Source organism: Cynara cardunculus, assembly GCF_001531365.2.
Source record: "Cynara cardunculus var. scolymus isolate 2C chromosome LG 15, CcrdV1, whole genome shotgun sequence".
Classification (NCBI taxonomy): domain Eukaryota; kingdom Viridiplantae; phylum Streptophyta; class Magnoliopsida; order Asterales; family Asteraceae; genus Cynara; species Cynara cardunculus.
This window is the reverse complement of record NC_037542.1, coordinates 6879413-6902172: the sequence shown is the minus strand read 5'-3', so window position 1 is coordinate 6902172 and position 22760 is coordinate 6879413. Positions and strand designations below refer to the sequence as shown.

Genomic DNA, 22760 nt, shown 5'->3' with positions numbered 1-22760 from the left:
ATTTTATTATAATAAAAATAACATACAAAATTCACTTAATATTAAAACATTATTCGAAATTGAATAAGAAATTACTAAAATCAATTAAGAGATTGTTTGAGATTGCTTATTTGAAACAACTTATGCTTTTTTATACCGGTATAAATTGTTTATCCAAATATTCAAAAATATTTATTACGGATGTCACATCAAAATAAATCAATAAATTATTTTTATAAACAATCCCAAACACCCCCTTAAAATCCAAAGATATTATAATCCAACCTAAAAATTATAAACATTGAATTCTTGAAACACAGAATTTTGTGAATTACACAATTTTTTTTATTAAAATAAAAATAAATAAAATATTTGAATATATTTATTTCCTCCAAACACCATGTACTTCGAGTCTTTGGACAGACTTCCCATTTTCAACCGGAATTACGTTTCGCCGCCGGTCAATCTGTTTCGCCGTTGCACAACTCCGATTTATCTGCAACCATTCTCTCCTTCCATGTCTTCAGTATTTAAGCTTTTGACCTTGCTTCTATGGAGCTTCATGTCATTATCCTTGATATCATCAGCTTTGCTGATTAATCCGGCGGCGGGATCTAGATCACTCCTACGTGCCATCAACGGTGGTGGAGATCAGCCTGATTTTGCTGTCGATTTGAACGTCACCAACTTCGATGCAGTTTTAAAGGATACCCCCGCTACTTATGCCATTGTGGAGTTCTTCGCTCACTGGTCGGTTTAAAACCTCTTTCTTGTTCATATTTAGGGCATATTAGGTTAGATCTTACTGCTTTATGGCGGACTTTGCTGAAGATTTTGGTTTCTTTCACTGTGAAGTTGTGCTTAACTCTGTTCTTTTCCTCTGTACCGTGAACATATGGAAAGAGAAAGCATAAAGATCAAAACTGAGAACCTCTGTTATAGCGATTTAGAATTTGGAGAACTTAGTAATGCAAAATTGAAGTGGATTTTGTTACAAATTTATTGTCACAATTATATTTGTTTACTTAATGTAAATTTTAATTCATCTATTGATTTTTCTTTAAAAGATCTAGAATATCAGAAATCAAAAGTTCTCTCTGTTTGGGAAGGATGGAGGTAGAAGGTCCCACCCAGATGTGGTTGCAGTAAAAAGAAAAAAGAACAAAGATGAAGAGGCATGCCATACCATGAATTTGTAGGATGTCTAAACCTTAAAAAGGAAATACATCTGACTTTTTATGCTTAAAAAGGCCCTATTTTTTGGAGCTGCAGTTGCAGTGTAATTCAACTTCAAAACCTATGGTTGTCTGGTTAAATTTGTAATGCAAAATTGTATGAGTTTGTCGAAAGCCTTTTCTGGAAAACCATGTTGTTGGCTGAAGTCAAAATGTATGTCTTCTATAGGGGTGTTGATAAAATGTTGGGGACAATTTGTAGGTGACCCAATGGAATGTCAGTTACTGATAGAGCTATAGGGCTGCCATACTTGTATTAAATGATTTTTCTTTTGATCTTGTAGAAGTGTCTATACTTTATTGTGAATCTGAAGTAGTAGAAAGCAATTATCTCTCTAATATTCTGGTTGATGCTGGTAGCCTTGTGTATAGGAGGAGAAACCTCTTGTAAACAGATCTGCTGTGGAGCAGATATGTTGTTATGCAAGCAGTGCTGAGTCTATAGAAGTAATTTGTGGAAAACCATTTTCAGTTTTTTCTTTTCTAATATGCATTCTCCACATCTGATTTGATGCATGAGTTCAAGTTTGATATTATGTTTTAACGAAATAAAATATATACTAGTTCTTGGATTTGGCCTTCTCAACCCATATGACCACCATATCAGTGTCCATATCCTCTTCGAGTGGATACATGCTATATCTGTTTTGACTTTATGAAAATTGGGTTCCCGAATATCCATTATATAACCCTAATTTGTTGTGGTTGTTACTCTTTGCAGGTGCCCGGCTTGCAGAAATTATAAGGTATCTGTGTTTTTTATTCACAATGGCTATGCATGTGTTTGTTGCACTACTTATCATTTTAGTTTTAATTTTGCAGCCCCAGTATGAAAAGGTTGCTAGGCTTTTTAATGGAGCCAATGCTATACATCCGGGGGTTATATTGATGACCCGAGTTGACTGTGCGAATAAGGTAATGTTAGTTACATTTTTTCATTCTTCCTTTTGAAAGTGATGTCCTCATTTTATGTTGCTATGTGGAAGACTCAGGCCAAATCATAGGATCAATGAACAACCTTATGTATGTACAAATTGATTGCAATATGCAATCAGTGTTATATGACTTTAACTCAAGACAGCAACTAGTGATGAAAATTGGTGTTCCATAATTTATGATGTTTACCTTTTGTAAGTTTGTTGGTTTGGCACTTGAAACAACTGAAACTGTAAATGGAGCATGGGTAGGTGCTTGCTACTAAAATTGGGAAACCTGTGATCTTTGATTAAGGAACATGAATTGAGATTCAATTGGACATTTAAGAACTAAGAAACTTTAAACAAATAGACGAGATACACATGTAATAGATATGACGTGTTTGGCTGGGCAAGCTCATGACATCAAGCTTGTGATTACGCGACACTCATACTAAAGGTGGAGCTTATAGGTCAAGATACTAATGTACTGGAGATCGGGTTTTGTGGATACTGGCTAAATCATGGAACTTTTCATAACGAAACACTCACACAAAAGGACAAGCTCTTAATTACAAACTACTTACATGATTGGATTTTTCCGGTGACTTTAGAATTAACGTCAAAGATAATTGCTGACAAGAAGCTTATACTATATAATGCACGACTTGACATCATCATGGGCTTGCTGACTCATGAGGGGATAACGATTGCTTCTTGTACAAAATATAATATAACAGAGATGGGTTTTGTGGCTACCAGCTAAATCTTGGAATTTGTCATGCTGTGTATCCATCCTGTGGTCTATGGATTGAGGAAAACAGGAAAGGTACAAAAGGGACCTACTAGTTTGGTTCATACATGTAGACCTTAGTAACGTATCCTAGATTTCATGCTTAAGTCTATCACCCCTGATAATTCTTTTTGGTGATGATGTGATTATCATGCCAGGACTTTTCCTGCTGCTCATTCCTCTTTGAAGTTGATCTCATTGCAATTCCCTTGAGGATGATGCTGATTCTTATTCTTAGGATCTTACTAATATTATTTTTGGGGTGGTATAGGAGTGTTATAATAGAAGTGAACTATAGTAGATAAGTTTTAGTACTTTGAAATTTGAATTACCGTAAAAGGCTTTATGTAGAAAAATTAATGTGTTTAATGGAAGTGATATTCACCAATCCTCTGTCTGAAGAAGCTTTATTTTAGCTTGTTCTTTCTTCCACATATGCGAGTTCTTATAAAAGATGAAACTTGCATCTTTTTGTTAATTTTAATTTTATTTTCTATTAGTGTCTAAAACATCTGCATTGTTTTTTTGAGAATTAAGTGTTCATTTATAATTAATTTAAAAAAGGAGATATACATCGTACCTGTTACTATTGCATCTTACCGGTGAGAGGGTATGCAGTCATACGTTATCAAGCTTATTGTCATGAATTGCCTAGTTTGGGTCGGGTTGTGCCACCGACAGACCCAGTGGAAGCCCTGTTGGTGCTAACTGGATTTGCCAACAAACATTTTTCAAGGAAGACTCCATGACTTTCAATAATTCTTCAGGAAAATTTTGTGTTCTACAGAATAGTCTAGGATATTCTTGTATCTAGTAACATTATCTAGAATCATCTTGATACGTACAAGTCATATATATTATGTAGTCAAACCTAGAAGTTTTTGTGCCTAAAAGGCCCCTAGTTTTAGAATAGTTTTGTATGTATAATTCTCTGTTGAGGTGGTGGAGACCCCTATATAAAGAAGAAGGTTCGCTTACTTGTAAACATCCATGATCAATGATCAATCCAAAAAACATTCAAGAACCTATGTAGAACTCAAGTCTCTGTTGAGGTGGTGGAGACCCCTATATAAAGAAGAAGGTTCGCTTACTTGTAAACATCCATGATCAATGATCAATCCAAAAAACATTCAAGAACCTATGTAGAACTCAAGTCTCTTTTACAAATCTTGTGTGCCATACTGTTTCAAGAGCGGTTTAAGTTGACCAAGCATCCACAAAACAAGCAAGGTGCTAAGGTCGCATGTTTGGTTAACGCAAAATACCTATCATGTGACATTGACCATGTCTCGCATATCATACGCTCATAAGTTGTAAACAAATGTCCCTAGTTAAGATGATATACGTTGCAGTGGTTTTTATTATTGTTTTCAGGGGTGAACGAGATTTGTTTTGTATGCTTTTTAAACAAAAGCACAGTCCAAATTGTTCCGTTAACTTCCATTTCATTTGTTTTAGTCAATCCATAACCTACAAAAAGCTGTAAATTCTAATAAGGAGTCAGTATTGCAAAGTACAAACCATAAAGTTATGACTATGGTGGCATGAAGAGAAGCTCTGTTAAAGTAACAACATTAGCATTAGGAATTAGAACTTCAAAACAGAGAAAGCATTAGAAGTAAATGCCGAAATGGTCAATGGGCATGACACGTTGTTATAACGGAAATTGCTGTATGGTTCAATGTTGTAATCAGAACATAAATCTAAAAACTGAAAATGGACCAGGGACGCAGTTTCAGTAATTATTGAAATTCAAACTGTACTGATAAACCAGTAATTTGGTTAAGACGCTTGTCACTGTTTGTTCTTTTTTTGGTTTTCATTTGCACACCCTATTATCTTTGTTGAAGGGGCATAGCTCCAGATAAACAGGAGACGATATTTTTTAGCAAAATAATTGGAACAATAAAAAGGTTTCACTGCCATACAGATATGCGCGTGCATGTACCTTACCTGTGTCTTCTCTGGTATTTCTTGTTTGCTTATTGTTGTGGCAATCTAATATATCCCCCTTCTCCCTTGTCATGATTACCATTTCCCTTTCTTTTCCAGGTTTGACATGGTTTTAGTCCCTTTTATTATGTTATGACTAAGCAACAAATTCTTCTTTTATCCATGTTTGGCAGCACAGGTAAATATTAATCTCTGTGATAAGTTCTCTATTAGTCACTACCCATCGCTCTTTTGGGGACCCCCGTCTAAATTTGTTGGTGGCGGTTGGGATGGGAAAAGTGAAAAAAGTGAAATTCACCCTATTGATGATGGAAGAACTGCTGATCGTTTGCTCAAATGGATTAACACACGATTGGGAAGGTATGTTTAGCCGCTGATATTTTACATGCTATCTCTAAGTGGGAATTACATTCTCTTTATTGATACCATTCACTGTATGAGACTCTCAATTCCAACAGCAAATGGAGGTTGGTTAAGTTCTCCACATGATTAACTTCAATATGAATATTTATATGTCTGCTTGATTTTGGTGTGTTTGTATCACAATAATACCATGCTAGTTCTGCCGTGTGAGTTGATTATTTGAGAAGAGACTCGTGAATACAGAGGGAATATGTATGGTGGGGAACATAACATGTGATACAATCGTGAGGGGAAACTTATAGCAACCATCCAAGTTACTAATAACTCACCAGAGATTTTCTTTTGTAAAACACGAGTGTCTAAACACATCCTTTTTCCCCATAGTTGCATTCAATTTGAAAAGGAAAAATGAACTTGATGGTTTTGCGTAGATTTAGTTAAAGAATAGATAATTATAAAAACAAAGAGCATGAGTTATTTTTCCTCCTTTATTTCCCAGCATGGAGACATTGTCCTCTCAACATGGGTTGAAAGAACATGTAATAGAGGCAACAAGTGTCATTCTTTCCTTTTCATTATAGAGAAAATCTGTCCTGTTACTCATGTGTTAGCTTGTAGTTACTACGTCATGCATCTCAATTGGTCTCCCATTACATATGTGTAGAGATACTTAGACAGACAGATGGTAAATTAGAAACCAAGTATGTGACTTTGCATACAACACCCATTTTTTGTGTTACATCATGCATGTTGAGATAAAAATGCGTTACTTCTTTGTGTTTATTGTTCGAAAAAGAATGTGGATACACACCATTAGTGAGCAACTGCATCTTCCGTTAAGCTTTTGACTCTATGTTTTGCTTTTCTATATAGCTCGTATAGCTTTGAAGATGAGAAATATAAGAATGATGCTCTCCTACAATCAAACGTCTCAGACCCTGGACAGGTTTGTTCGAAAGCAATCTTTGTTAATAATTAATCTGCAAGAGTATTTACCACTTAAACACACTTGTTCAATATGTAACTTGTCGTATTTACTATAGTGCTAGTACTTCAAAAAAAACATTTTGTACTATTAAAGCTTTAGGCAAGTTATTAACTTTTGGAAATTTGTGGCGTGAGTTAGATTGCACGTGCTGTATATGATGTTGAAGAGTCCACGTCCGTTGCCTTTGACATCATTATGGAACACAAGGTAAATGTATGTTACTCTTTATGATCATTATTGCCTGGCCACCTAGACCTCTGATTGCATGTACTTTTTGTGTTCATTTCTTTACAGATGATTAAACCGGATACTCGAGCTACACTTATAAAATTCATGCAACTAATGGTGGCTCATCATCCTTCGAGGAGGTTGAATCCACCTTTCTTCATTTCATACTTGATGTTCAATGATTCTACTTACTTAACTTGGAGTCTGGACATTTTAGGTGTCGTATGGGAAGTGCTGATATACTCGTTAGCTTTGACGATTTGTACCCTTCACGTATGTGGTCGGCAAGCAAACATGAATATGAAAATGGCACTAGACATGGTCTTCAGGGTAAATTTAACATATGTGGAAAAGAAGTTCCTCGTGGATATTGGGTAAATTTTTTGCTTACTTTTCTATTGTAAAGGATGGCTTTCATACACTTACACTGCTATGAGTTTAGCTTTATCCATGTGTTGAATGTTTTTAAAGTGGTCTCCTTTTCATACAATACTTTTGATTGATGGAAGATATTATAAATTAATACCCTTGCTCTGGGATTTCTTATGTAGATGTTCTGTCGCGGCAGCAAGAATGATACCAGGGGCTTCAGGTATTTGAATCCATATGACTTCAGAACTTATTTGCATCAAACTGAGGTGGATGCATAAACTGAGGCCAGCACGTTTAATTGCGACAAATTAAGTTTGTACTCATGCCATTTGAATCACTGCATCTGACTCTAGAAATTCTGAGAAATAGCTGATTATTAGTGAAGGGGAAGGTTCAAAAGAGAACTGTAAATATTTTGAGAATCTGGGAACCAACTATACATGTATTATTCATGAAAAATTGTGATAAATATTCATCATGAAAATTATTCATAATGAAAATGCATGATATTCCTGTCAAAAGGGCAAGATATAATGAATGATATTCATGATGAATAATATATATGAATATTTAGGGCTATTCATCATGAATACTACATAAAAATAGTTGATTCCTGAGATTCTCAAAATATTTATGGTTCTCATTTGAACTTGAAATAACCAAAGTGATTCATAATTACCTAAATCAGATGGCTATCGAGACAAATAGGTAATTCTACTTGAAAGCTTTCCAAATAGGGATCACTGCAATTATTGCTGGACATCCAAACAGAAAATGTCGCAATTCTTTTGGGATGGAAGGAGCATCATTTACGTAAAGCCACTTAGATGAACCTGCAAGAAATTTGATGATGTGTTTCAAAGCTGTGCCAACCTAAGGACCAAACATTTTATTGAACTTGTCCAGGAAAAGAATATTAACAAATTTTTGTGACATCTCAGTTGTGGTTTATGGGTTCTGTTACATTCACTCTCCGTGAGAGTGGAAGATGGAGAGAGTCAGATGGCATTTACGACCACTTGCGATTTCATCCACCAGTTTTTCATCTGTGAGGAGTGTCGTCAACATTTCCACAGTATGTGCTCAAGGTAAAAAAAAGAAGTTGCTGAAGCTTCTTTCACAAACTTCCTTTTTACTCCGGGTGTTTGTTATTGTTATCCTATCACATATGGTCTATTTTTCTCACTTTTTGCACAAGTTGGGGATTTTCATAGAAACAACCGCTCTACTCTTTGAGGTAGAGGTTAGGTCCGCATACATCTCAAACATTCTGAAAATTTTCGAGTGGCACAAAATAATCAACATACTATAAAATAATATAATATAAATTTTAAAAAGTACAGTTTAATTGAAAATGGCATACAAGTGTTTTATTATTCTATTCTGGGGCAGTGATGCTGTTACCAAAACTTAAGAAAGGAGGCAAAGAGATTTGAGCTTGCAAGCTGTAATGCCTATGTATTACACTACCCGTAGATTGCAGCAGCCATTATTTGTTAACTCAAGGGAGCACATATCGAATTAAATTGGATGCACCTTTAAGATCCCTAATTTTTTTTTCAGTGTGTCGGGATAGTAGAGTTGGGGCACAGGCACCCCCTAACCCATGACTAAATCCACAACACCCCCCCCCCAAAAAAAAAAAAAAAAAACCCTACTTTCGAGTGGGATTTACTTTTCCAGTTTGGTTATCAAATATGATCTATTTGAATGCATTGCAGGGTCTCTACACCGTTCAGCAGCACACGGGACTTTGTCCTCTGGTTATGGACCACACATAATGAAGTCAACAAGAGGCTAAAGAAAGAAGAAGCATCTCTCGAAACCGGCGATCCCAAATTCCCAAAAGCAATCTGGCCTTCAAAACGCCTCTGTCCAACTTGTTATGCCTCCCAAAATCAGAATGAAGAAAGCAGCTCAATCGATTGGGATCTTGATGAGGTCTTCAAGTTCTTAGGCAACTACTACGGAAAGACGCTTGTGTCCCTGTACAAGGAGAAGGACAAGGAGATTCTCAGCCACACTCAGAAAAAGACTAACGCAGTTTCAGAAGATATGATTCAGTCAACAAACGCACTTGTCGTACCTGTGGGGGCTGCTCTTGCAATTGCAGTGGCTAGCTGTTTGTTTGGCGCACTCGCTTGCTTTTGGCGCTCACAGCAGAAGAACCGGAAGTATTTCCACAAACCCCAACTTTTAAAGATCGTATAATTATTAGGCGAAAAATCAAATGTCAAAATAGATATATTATACATTTAACCCAAGAAAGAAAGATTAAAGGGAAGAAATGGAAGTTGGAAATTTTTTTATAATGATTTTGTTCCGGAAATATTTCAGGCCAAGAAGAAGCTGGAGCTGATGGTTTAAGTTACTGGTGCAGAAACAAGTCAAAATTGTCCTGTTTGAATTGAGGTCCCTTTCTCACTTCTTTTTGACATACACAGATATGCATCATGATATATGATATTGCGGAATGTATAGATTTGGTTCCCTCAGATTTCATAGTTTTGGGCATTTTTTTCGACGATAATTTGTTTTGAACCCTGATGAACAAGTAGGTTCTAATGTATCCGGTTTCTGGGTATACGACGTTTGATTTGAGAATGTACCAAAAAAAGATGGTCAGATTGACGCTTCGTGGAAGGATGGTAGGAAATAATTGCAGTTTTAGCTTAAACGGGTTAGGAGGTTGGTATCCTTGTAAAATAATCTCAAACAATTTTTATGGTATTTGGCATGTGGGATAGGGGTGTCCAAAAAACCGTTCAATCCGACCAACCCGGTCAATCCAACTCAAAAGAACCCGACAAAAAAAGCTACCAGAGGTAACTTGCCATATAATTGATACAAAAGTAACCCGACTAACCTGATAATTCGATGAAAGTTTTAGCAACTTCTCTAAAATTATTTGCATCTCTTTAACAATATACGTTACAAAAACGACTTGGTCTTGTTTGTTCTCTTGAATGATTGATCGTATTTCAAAAGAAGATTTATTTACTTTTATGTTCCCAATGTTTATTTTACTTTGTTTAAACACAACTCGACCAAACCGAATGGGTTGGGTTGGGTTGCACTTTTGTTTGGATTGAGTTGCGTTGAAATTTTTTGAACCGTCAATATTGGATGGATTGTTCAAATGTGTTCAACTCAATCAACCTAACTCATAAGCACCTCTAATATGGGATGGTATTTTGTGATAATTTTCATGAATTTTGAATTTTAATGGTACTTCACAAATTGATGGAAATTTGAACCCAAATGTTTGTGGCTTTTGAAAAAATAATAATAGTGTATTCATGAGTTATACAACTGAAAATGTACATGGAAGTCTAAAAAGCTTAAAAGACCTTCAAATTACGAACTAAACCAAAAAAAGTGGTTGCTTGTGTTGGTTTGGTTTTTGTAGTCAAAATGCACAAGGTCCCTAAAAGCTAAGTCAAAAGTATGCAAATCGTCCAACAATCGAATGTGTAAACAAAACAGATCAACAAATAATATATGACGATAATGACAAGCAACCAAAGTAGCGACACATGCATATAACGAGGTTCAACGGACTTAAACTGTGTACGTGCTCCAAATAGAACCCAAATGTATACATAGGTTACATGAAAGTATTACTCACATGGTTATAATCCACAAATGCAAGTTAAATCACCCTTGTACTTGGAAATTAGAGATGGAGATATCGCTCGAAGTGTTTGTCCTGAACCCTGAACCCTTATTTATCTCGTTTGGAGGCCAAATACGATCTCACATGCGACTTGGAGGTCGCTTACAAATCCCCTAAACTGTACCGAGAGTTCACCTCCATGAAATGCGACCTTGGGTCACATCCTACATTGTGCATCCTCCTCCTTCGTTCAGGGGTGTTGTGTGTTGCATATTTTAACACTCCACTTTGACACTCGACACACACAACTCCAAGATACGAACAACCAAATTGCTCACATGCTAATGAACTTCGACTTTGTCATCACTTGTCAACGATAGAGCCAACATGATTTACCAGAACCGCATAAATTATGCCCTAAAATAGGTCTCATCAGAAGATACTTTCTCTCATCCACAAACCAAAATCTACATAGAAATCAGCTGTCTAACCAGACACTCCACATTAATCCAAGTATCACCGACGGATATGACATACCACCTAAACGAGGAACCAATCCTCTAAATGGAGTCACCAACTCCTGGATTACATGTGTAAGCATCAGGTCAAATGTGGGCACCACCCCCACATTTGGCACCGCACATGTCGAGCCATTAAAGGAAGAACTGAGCTCTACCATGAGTCTAACCCAAAGCTAAAGTTGTACTCGATGCTCCACCTCGATGAAGATACAACATCAGCCCAAAAACACATTTGAGAAGACACAACCATGAGTATCATGATCCAAATCCCATTATCTCATCAACGAGTCTCATAGACACACTAACGAGTGTATCAAGCAAACTGGCACACATCAGTACTACTCGAAATCTTGACATCCCACAAGCGAGTCCTGTAAACTCAATTATTAGAATACTAAACCAAAACCAACACATACCTTTATTGCCACCAAAATATGGAAAAAGAACGTTATTTTACAAACGAGCCTTATAGACACAACAGTGAGCTTAACAGACCTAAACCGATTTGTCATATGCTCCCATCAACTGCCGATTAGAACTGACTCCACCGTAAGCAGACGCCATAAATGAAGTTGATTCCGAACATATGCATACTAAACCAAACCCCTTAACAAATGTCATTTCCCTGACCATACAACAAATCTCGAGGAAATGACCCAGCTTGCGTCAAAAGACTCACCCCAATTCCCAAGATAGCCTCATCATTCCAGTGAACAATAAGGCGACTTCTGTCTCATGCTTCTTTTCAAATTTGGACACTCTCTAACTCAATGCCCGATTTCAGACAATAACTGTTAACTCTCCTCACTTTTGACTTGCTTATTGAATCGGGCTTCTGCAAAACAGAATGCCTTTCTATAGTTGAGATAGATAAAGATTCTAGGTCGAGCATTAGCATAAGTTCTTAGATCCTTTCTATAACTATACCAAAATGTCTAACGGCACTAAAATCACCAACGATAACGAACAAGATTGGAGAAGATGTTGAAATACTTCAACACGTTGATAAAGTTGTCAATTATGCATATTTTTACATCTTTTTCGTTGGTTATATTTTCGTATATGTGTTTTAATTAAATATGTTATCGGGTTTTAAATTAGTAACAAACAATCATGAATTTATGAGTTGAATACATAAAATTTAAATTTATTAAAACTAAAAGATGAATATAATCTAATTTGTAATATTATGTGTCACAAGTAAAATTTTAAATTGTCATTATACAATACAATGAAATAAAAATAAATAAATCTATTAATTTGTCCTTTTAAAACTTTAACATCAAATACACGACAAATGAACTAGAAGGGTACTCGTGCAATGCAGCGAGATAAATTTCAATTTTAATGTTTAGTTTTTTAATCTTTATCTCTATCGATATAATACGATTTTATGCAGTTTTGAGAAATCGATAATGTTTTTATTTTTGAATGAGAAATAAATTTGAAGATAGCATAAAATTTTAAAAATAAATAAATCGATATTAGTATCAAACTAACTATTTAATAGTTCTCGTTTCTTTGGCATAAGTTTTTTAATTCAATTTTTTTTTATTACAATTCAATTTAGATTTAATAACAAAGTAATTTATTTTTGGTTTAATAATATAATTTTTTATAAAAATAATAATTAAACATTCTGTTATAACTCAATGATTATCTTAATTATATTTTAAATATTCTATGTATAAAATTGATGTTTATCATGTATTTGATTATGTTTATCTGCAGTTAGTTATACGAATCTAAAAAAAACTTTAATAAGTTGTACTTATGTAAAATTACTTATACTCTTGAATTTTAAGTAATAAGCATCAATAAACAGTACTTCATGTATAAAAAATAGTTTTTAAAAGTTTTTGTCAAATGCTTTATAATATAGTATAGATAGTATTACATCAATTTGGATTTTTTTTATTGTTCTTTACACCATTTTTTGTAAAATTTAATGTGTTCATTAGAGACATTTATAGCCAAAAATTACATCTGATATTTGTTACTGTGATAAATTGTATTCATATAAATCTGTGTTATATTATAATTTTCATTTTTATGTTTTTAAAGTTATTTAAAGACTTATTAATTAGAAACATGATAACAGTAACAATAACTCAGTCGATGATGCATACGATTTTGAGGACCAATTGCACTTGCAAGAGAAGTGTCACGGTAGATATTGAAACGACGATGGATGATGTTGGTTGATTCCAGTAATTCTGGGGCTGATATAAACAAATCAGAGGTAAAGAAGCTTAGTTCTAATGTGTTGATCGATCATTTTATGGGAAAATTTCTCAAATGCTTGTATAAATTATATTTTATTAGAAGAGTACTCGCTCAATGCAGCGAGATACATCTTGATTTTAATGTTTCATTTTTTTTGTCTCTATCAATGTTATAATACGGTTTTATGTGGTATTGAGAAAACAATAATGTTTTTTCAAATAAAATATAAATTTAAAGATATCATAAAACTTTGAACAATATCGTATCAAATTAACTATTTAAAAGTTATTTTTTTGTGTAATTCTTTTAATTCAATGTTTTTATTATAACTTAATTTAGGTTCGATAAAAAAAGTAATTTATTTTTGGTTTAATAATATATTTTTTTATAAAGATAATATTTAAGTATTTTGCTAGAATGATTATTCTAATTATATTTTAGATTTTTTTTATATTTAAAATGAGATGTTTATCTGATAACGATTATGGGTATATGTTATTAGTTACGTAAATTCAAACATGAAGTTTAATAAATTGTACTTACGCACAGAAAGGAAGTAGCATGTGGTAAAGTAGCATTGATAAAAGAATCAAGAGAATAGATGAAATGCATGAATTCCACTGTCATATGAGTACTAACCCCTGTTCATTATGTCCGTAGTCACAAAAAATAACATTTTTCATTGATGCATACGCTTCATCACAAAAATTAACCCTAGTAATTGAACCTTGAATAACAAACAAAAGATTGAAGGAAACTAACCTTGGAAGGTTGAAATCTGTCTATTCCTGAAGAACCTGCTTCGAATATATATATGAGTAGAGGATGTGATAGAAATAAAAAACGATATGTATACCCGTCTAAATATGTTGAATCATTATCTGATGGATCGGTTATCTAAACCTGCTGAAATCGATAGAAGGATATAGATGAAGCAATTTGCCTGATGTAGATTATCTAAATCTATTGAAATAGATAGACGAAAGGATATGGATGAAACAATCGATTAATAAAAGGATATGAGTGAAGCTGATAAATCTGAGGATCTGTTGGAAGTCGATAGATCAGGGATGAGGAGATATGTTTAATAGGTTGTACCAAAGCATTAAGAATTTGAAAACTTGAAAATTAAGTAATTTAGTATTTGATATTAATACATAATGCTTTGAAAGTTGTTTTTAAGATATTGAGTCAAATGTTTTATAATATAGTAAAGATTATGTAACTTTTTAAATAAAATGACTTTAAAATTAATTAACTATGAATATACAGATAAATTATTTTGACTATGATTTATAATATATATAATTTATTATTGCTATGAATCATAATATTATAATTTATTAAAAGGGTACTCGCATAATGCAACGAAATAAATCTTGATTTTAATATTTTATTTTATTCTTTATTTTATGTGATTTTGAGAAAACGATAATGTTTTTATTTTTGAATAAAATATAAGTTTGAAGATATCATAAGAATTTGACAAAAATATATCGATATTAGTATCAAATTAACTATTTAAAATTCCTCATTTTTTTATATAATTTTTTAATTCAAATTTTTTAATAATTTAATTTAGGTACAATAACGAAGTATGGTTTAATAATATAATTTTCTTACCAAGATAATAATTATTTATTTTGTTAAAGATAATAATTATTTATTTTGTTAGAACTCGATAATTATTATAATTATATTTTAGAATTTTTATATTTAAAAATGAAATGTTTATCCTCTATTTGATTATGTTTATCCGCAATTAGTTATACGAATTCAAATATCGAGTTTTAATAAGTTGTACTTATGCATAATTTACTTGTAATCTTGAATTTTAAGTAATGTGCATCAATATACAGTACTTTATGCATAACAAAAATATATCGATATTCGTATCAAATTAACTATTTACAATTCCTCATTTTTTGTGTAAATTTTTAATTCAATTTTTTATTATAATTTAATTTAGGTACAACAACGAAATAATTTATATTTAGTTTAATAATATAATTTTATTATAACGATTATAATTAATTATTTTGTTAGAACTCGATAATTATTCTAATTATATTTTAGATTTTTTATATTTTAAAATAAGATGTTTACCCTCTATTTGATTATGTTTATCATTAATTAGTTATACGAATTCAAACATTGAGGTTTAATAAGTTGTACTTTTGCATAATTTACTTGTAATCTTGAATTTTAAGTAAACATTAGTTTTATGTAGTTTTGAGAAAGTGATAATGTTTTTATTTTTGAATAAAATAAAATTTTAAAAATATCATAAATTTTAAAAAAAAAAATATCGATATCAGTATTAAATTAATCTTTTAAAAGTTCTTGTGTTTTGGTGTAATTTTTTTAATTAAATTTTTTTAATTATAATTTTATTTAGGTTTAGTAACAAAGAAATTTAATTTAGGTTTAATAATATAATTTTTTTTATAAAGATAATAACTAAGTATTCTGTTAGCTATCAATGATTATCCTAATTATTAGATTTTTTATATTTAAAATGAGATGTTTATCCAATATTTGATTATGTTTATCTGCAGTTAATTAGACGTATTCAAATATGAAGCTTTAATAAGTTGTATTTTTACACAATTTACTTGTAATCTTAAATTTTAAGTAATATGCATCATTAAACAGTACTTCGTGCAAAAAAAAAATCATTTTTAAAAGTTTTTGTCAAATGCTTTATAATATAGTATAGATTATTGCAACCAAAATTGAGTCAAACTCATAATCAAGTAATATATACGATGCTATGATTAAAATTATGTATAAATTAAAAATATAAAATATACTTAAAAGATTTTATCTCATATTAAAAATAATATGATGAATTGGAAAGATTATTGTTTTGATTAAATTTTGTATAAATTCAATGCAAAAAATCATAAAAACGATTATCTATACTATATTATAAAACATTTGACAAAAACTCTTGAAAACTATTTTTTATGCATGAAGTACTGTGTATTAATACATACTAGAAGGGTAATCGCGCAATGCATCGAGATAAATCTTGATTTTAATGTTTCGTTTTATTCTGTCCCTCTGTCGATGTTATAATACGGTTTTATGTGGTTTTGAGAAAAACGATAATGTTTTTATTTTTGAATAAAATATAAATTTGAAGATATCTTAAATTTAAAAAAAAAACATATCGATATTAGTATCCAATTAACTATTTAAAAAATCTTTTTTTGTTGTGTAATTTCTTTAATTCAATTTTTTTATTACAATTTAATTTAGGTTTAATAAGAAAATAATATATTTTTGATTTAATAATATAATTTTTATAAATATAATAATTAAGTATTCTGTTAGAAGATAATGATTATCCTAATTATATTTTAGAATTTTTATATTTAAAATGAAATGTTTATCCAGTATTTGATTTTGTTTATTGTAGTTAGTTACACAAATTCAAGTATGAAGTTTTAATAAGTTGTACTTATGCATTATTTACTTGTAATCATATATTTTAAGTAATATGCATTAATAAACAATATAAATATAAGAAGTTAAGTGTGTATAGCTAAAATAGAAAAGTTAAGGGGCCAAAATATAAATTACAAGAAGTTAGGTGTGTATAACTAAAATAGAAAAGTTAAAGGGCCAAAATATAAATTACAAGAAGTTAAGTGTGTATAGCTAAAATAGGAAAGTTAAGGGACCAAAATAAAAATTACAAGAAGTTAAGTGTGTTTAGCTAAAATAGAAAAGTTAAGGGGCCAAAATATAAATTAGAAGAAGTTAAGTGTGTATAGTTAAAATAGAAAAGTTAAGGGGCCAAAATATAAATTACAAAAAGTTAGGTGTGTATAACTAAAATAGAAAAGTTAAGGGGCTAAAATATAAATTAGAAGAAGTTAAGTGTGTATAGCTAAAATAGAAAAATTAAGGGGCCAAAATATAAATTACAAAAAGTTAAGTGTGTATAACTAAAATAGAAAAGTTAAGGGGCCAAAATATAAATTAAAAAAAGTTAAGTGTGTATAGCTAAAATAGAAAAGTTAAGGGACCAAAATATAATTACAAGAAGTTAGGTGTGTATAACTAAAATAGAAAAGTTAAGGGGCCAAAATATAAATTATAAAAAGTTAAGTGTGTATATATAAAATAAAAAAGTTAAGGGATCAAAATATAAATTAATAGAAGTTAAGTATGTATAACTAAAATAAAAAAATTAAGGGGCTAAAATGTATATTATAAAAAGTTAAGTATGCATAACTTAAATAAAAAAGTTAAGGGGCTAAAAGAGGTTGTAGCAGGAACTCCAAAACTTCGGTGGACGCTCCAAGCGGATCTTTTTGTTTTCTTATTTAAATGAAATTTCGTTGTCGTTTTAAATCACGAACCAGTCCTCGTACTATCAATCCCTAGTCTCATTCTCTCTGTGACTCCCATCCGCCATGGCTTCACGGAGGTTACTAGCCTCCCTCCTCCGCTCCTCCCTTCACCGATCTCCTTCTAGATCTCCGTTTACTCACTCAAGTAGAATTGCACGCACACGATCCCAATCTCATCCTTCGCCTACCGGTTACTTTCTTAACCGTGCAGTCAACTATGCCACATCCGCCACCGCAGCGCCATCTCAACCACCACCTGCTGCTCCTGCTAAAGGATCTGAAACTGGAAAGATCACTGATGAGTTCACCGGAGCCGGAGCGATCGGACAGGTATGCCAGGTGATCGGTGCTGTTGTAGATGTGAGGTTCAGTGAGGGATTGCCGCCGATTCTTACGGCCTTGGAGGTTTTGGATAATTCGATTAGGTTGGTGTTGGAAGTGGCCCAGCATTTGGGGGAGAATATGGTTAGGACTATTGCCATGGATGGTACTGAAGGCCTTGTGCGTGGTCAAAGAGTTCTCAATACTGGTTCTCCTATCACTGTAAGCTTTTCTTGCCTTGGAATTATTATGCCCTTTCATGAAAAAAGCTAATGATCGAGAATTTTTAGGTAGAATCTATGAGATCTTAACAATTATTTATACCCATGTGCCCTTAAGCTCTATCATTTCAATTCCTATCTACCTAGTCTGCTTTGATGTTTCTTGCGCCTCATGTTTGTATTGTGTATGTTGATGCCTATGATTGGTACTAGTTTAATATGCTTGTTGCATCTTGAAGTTTGTCGATTGAAATGTGGCCCATGTCTTTTGCTTTTTTCACCAGAGGTCAAGAAAATAGGGGAATGTGTATATGTTATTGATGATCTGATACACTTTTCACATAAGTGTACTAAAATCTCAATTTTTTAAATTATTACTCAAAATACAACCCTTGTTTTACCTTCAGAAACGTAAAAATGTTGATAGCATACAATTGCAATTGGTTATCTTTTTGTCATTCACCAAAATATTAAGGATGTTCTGATAATTTGATACTCAAATTGGTAGGCATTTTCATGTGGTATAAGAATGTATTATACCACTTGCTATTTTGTGGTGCTTATTGAGTCTGATCTTGTAATGCGTTTCATGTGGGTTTTCATTCCCATGATGGTAGGTACCTGTTGGTAGAGCCACCCTTGGGCGTATCATCAATGTTATTGGAGAGCCTATCGACCATAGAGGCGACATTAGTAAGTGCTTTATATGACATCCAGTAGGATATATTTCATATCTTCTCGTGGAAAGAGTATCTTATATTTCCTCAAAATGTTGCAACAGAAACCGACCATTATCTGCCAATCCACAGAGAAGCCCCAGCTTTTGTTGAGCAGGCAACCGAACAACAAATTCTCGTAACTGGAATCAAGGTAATATATAATGCAAGACTGTTTGGATGATCTTTTCTCCATCTTTTTCTGATGTAGGTGTTGATATTTGATTCTTCATGTTGGTGGTTTATTAACAACTTTGGTTCAAAACTCATGTCTTTGTTATGTTTACATCATCCTGGCATCTGCCATATTGTAAATCCTTATGTATGTCTTGCTTGGAGAAGATCATACACTTTTTTATTCCACTGTGCTTATAAATGGTAAAATGATTGAGAAGTTGGTAATTCAATTATGTAGAAAAGGCACAGAATTTTGTGATTGTTACACTTGATAGTTGCGTTATTTTTTTCATCATGTTTTTTTATTGTTATTTTTTCCCTTGGTAGTTGTGTTAATCGTTTCATTTTTTTTAATTTTCTTTACCTTTTCTTGAGGGGATGGTGCAGGAAATGAACAGGCGAAGTGGTAAAAAACATGAAGTTCATCAAATATTAGTCTTCTTAAGAACAGTTCTAGTTGGCAGTTTTGTTGATTCGTCTGTTGGTCTTTTCTTTCATGCTTTCGAGAGTATGCTGATGTCCACCCCAAAGGGTGGTTAGTGTTTTTTTGTGTTAGGTTATGAGAAGTGCATTAAACTTTCTGTACTGAAACGGGGTTTGAAAACATGTCATCATGCAATTTAATATTTTGTGTATTTGTAGGTTGTTGATCTCCTTGCACCATATCAGAGAGGAGGAAAAATTGGTCTGTTTGGTGGGGCTGGTGTAGGAAAAACTGTGCTTATCATGGAGCTCATCAACAATGTTGCCAAAGCCCATGGTTAGTAGATTCATATGTTTCAACATGTTGATTCGTTTGACGCTTCTTATTGACTATCGCTCATTTTCACTGTCTAGGTGGTTTCTCCGTCTTTGCTGGTGTCGGAGAACGTACCCGCGAGGGTAATGATTTGTACAGGGAGATGATGGAGAGTGGCGTCATTAAGCTAGGTGATAAGCAGGTTTGTATATGAGGCTCCTGTCATTCTGTATTAACATGCTCCCTAATTTTAGACGGCTGTTTCAGATTATTTACTTCACTATTGTTTATGTTTTCAGAGTGAGAGCAAATGTGCTCTTGTCTATGGTCAAATGAATGAACCACCCGGTGCTCGTGCCCGTGTTGGCCTGACTGGATTGACTGTGGCAGAACACTTCAGAGATGCTGAAGGACAAGATGTGCTTCTCTTTATTGACAACATTTTCCGTTTTACCCAGGTGGGTTTGCTTGTATGATTTGCTGATTTCACAAATCTTTTTGTTTTAGATTTAGAGCTGTCAACTAATCTCGTCCGTCTATATTGCAGGCCAACTCTGAGGTCTCTGCTTTGCTTGGTCGTATCCCATCTGCTGTCGGTTATCAACCAACCTTGGCCACTGATCTTGGAGGCCTTCAGGAGCGAATCACCACCACCAAGAAGGGTTCTATTACATCCGTACAAGCTATTTACGTGCCTGCTGATGATTTGACAGATCCAGCTCCTGCTACAACCTTTGCTCATTTGGACGCCACAACTGTGCTATCCCGACAGGTACACAATGGCCACTCCCTCGGTCTCATAAATGTTCATAATGAAAAAGGTACACATAATTTTCATTATACGTTTTCATTATACTTAATAATTAACTAAATGGCAAATTTAACCTTGATGATAAGGGAGTAAAGAATTTCTCATCTCATAATTGAAGGGTATAACCGGAAAGTAGACACTTATTATGTGACAAACTAAAATAGAAATGTGGACACTTATTTTGGGACGAAATGAGTGTTAATTTATTTTGTCTTCCTTTGGAAGCGGTCAGCTGATGCTTTTTATAATCCTATCATTTATTAGATCTCCGAGCTTGGTATTTATCCTGCTGTGGATCCTCTTGATTCTACATCCCGTATGCTCTCCCCCCATATTTTGGGAGAGGAACATTACAATACAGCTCGTGGTGTACAGAAAGTTCTTCAGAACTACAAAAATCTCCAAGATATCATTGCTATTCTAGGAATGGACGAGCTTAGTGAAGATGACAAGTTGACTGTTGCTCGTGCTCGTAAAATCCAAAGGTTTTTGAGTCAGCCCTTCCATGTCGCAGAAGTTTTCACTGGTGCCCCCGGTAAATATGTGGAGTTGAAGGAAAGCATTGTCAGCTTCCAGGTCAGTTTATTTTGCCTCATCCTTGTGTGTGTGTGTGTGTGTATGTTTGGTTGTGAATTGTTGGGTTGAAATTGGTGAGTTTGATTTGGATTGATAGGGAGTGTTGGATGGAAAGTACGATGATTTATCAGAACAATCGTTCTACATGGTTGGAGGAATCGATGAGGTTATTGCGAAAGCTGAAAAGATTGCCAAGGATTCAGCAGCAGCTTCGTAGACATCTGTGAAATGTTCATTTTAAATCATTAAATAGTTATAGAAATGGTGGAGAGAAGGCTTAGGCTTCCTCCCTTGATTGTGTTTTGTGTTGAGCTGAAGAATAAATAAAGCGGATGAATGTTTTGTTGGATTTTGGAACTCCTCTGTATATCTTTCTTGCTAATCTTAGTTCTCCCAGATCTTTGGATGCCATGTCTTTTTCGCATTTTTGAAGAATCATGTGAGAAGGAGATTTAAAAGTAAAGAAATGTAAGAAGAGATCTGGACCATTGATCATCTTTAATCTCAAACTCACCTATGAATCGTGCGTGATACAATGATTGATCCGGTGCATCTTATCTTAATGTGCATCTAAAGGTGAAGATCTTTTTTTAGTCTTCTCACCTTAACCTACAATAATTATATATATATATATATATATATAGAGAGAGAGAGAGAGAGAGAGAGATAGGGAGAGAGAGAGAGGAGTAAATTATTAAGGGTAATAACATAATTTTGGTTTTATCGGTAATCTTTTGTAATCCTCATGATTTTTGTTAAGGGAAATTTATATAACTAGTTATCTATACTATATTATAAAACATTTGATAAAAACTTTTAAAAACCATTTTTTATACATGAAATACTGCATATTAATGTATATTACCTAAAATTCAAGATTACAAGTAAATTATGTATAAGTATAATTTATTAAAGCTTCATGCTTGAATTCGTGTAACTAACTGCGGATAAACATAATCAAATGTCGGATAAACATCTCATTTTAAAATATAAAAAATCTAAAATATAATTAGGATAATTATCGAGTTCTAACAAAGTAATTAATTATGATATTTATAAGAAAATTGTATTATTAAACCAAATATAAATTATTTCGTTATTGAACCTAAATTCAATTATAATAAAAAATTTTAATTAAAAAATTACACAAAAAATACTAAAACACGAACAATCGTTTTTGTTTGGACTATCCCACCTATCGCCTCTCCCACACTATAACAACCACCATTTCACTATTGTTGTCGTCACAACTATCATCTTGCCACATCCCTACAAAATCCCTGCTCCACCACTCCTGTCCTAACCCCTGTTCTATAGGCGGGGTTGGTGGGGGCAGGTAGGGTGGGGTGAGGAGGTGGGGTAGGGCCAGAGTGGGGTTGTGGGTGGCAAGGTGGTAGTTTATGACGATTTTAATGGTACGATGGTGGTTGGTGGTCGGTTGAAGTAGGGTAAGGTGTGGCGGGGTGGGTAGGGGTAAGTGGCATAGTGGTAGCTGTGACGATGACAATGATGGAATAGTGGTCAGGTGGCTGAGCCCTGGAGTGGGTGGGTATGACGACAACAATAGTGTGATGGTGTTTAGTAGTATGTTGGGGTGGTTGTGGGTGAGTGACAGTTGTGAAGACGGCAATAGTGGGGCGTGTGTTT

General features: G+C 33.3%; 2 protein-coding genes across 3 annotated transcripts; both read left to right on the top strand.

Annotated features, from left to right (window-relative positions):
* The first annotated feature begins 394 nt into the window (after window positions 1-394).
* LOC112527488 (sulfhydryl oxidase 2-like) lies at window positions 395-9442 on the top strand. 2 transcript variants are annotated; one of them, XM_025138171.1, is made up of 12 exons: window positions 395-729; window positions 1936-1960; window positions 2037-2129; window positions 5053-5234; window positions 6111-6183; window positions 6364-6432; window positions 6520-6593; window positions 6671-6827; window positions 7005-7045; window positions 7767-7913; window positions 8547-8999; window positions 9163-9442. In XM_025138171.1, exons 1-12 carry the CDS (start codon window positions 497-499, stop codon window positions 9182-9184), a joined length of 1569 nt encoding a protein of 522 aa, XP_024993939.1. In that variant the 5' UTR covers window positions 395-496; the 3' UTR covers window positions 9185-9442. The 2 variants fall into 2 exon arrangements, with proteins under 2 accessions (XP_024993939.1, XP_024993938.1); XM_025138170.1 differs by lacking the exon at window positions 9163-9442 and having other exon boundaries at window positions 8547-9156.
* An 8148-nt stretch (window positions 9443-17590) lies between these two features.
* Window positions 17591-21524, top strand: LOC112527906 (ATP synthase subunit beta, mitochondrial). Its single transcript, XM_025138757.1, has 9 exons — window positions 17591-18095; window positions 18712-18787; window positions 18876-18964; window positions 19630-19747; window positions 19825-19928; window positions 20026-20184; window positions 20274-20498; window positions 20802-21113; window positions 21211-21524. The coding sequence occupies exons 1-9, from the start codon at window positions 17616-17618 to the stop codon at window positions 21328-21330; spliced, it is 1683 nt and encodes a 560-aa protein (XP_024994525.1). The 5' UTR covers window positions 17591-17615; the 3' UTR covers window positions 21331-21524.
* Window positions 21525-22760: the final 1236 nt, after the last annotated feature.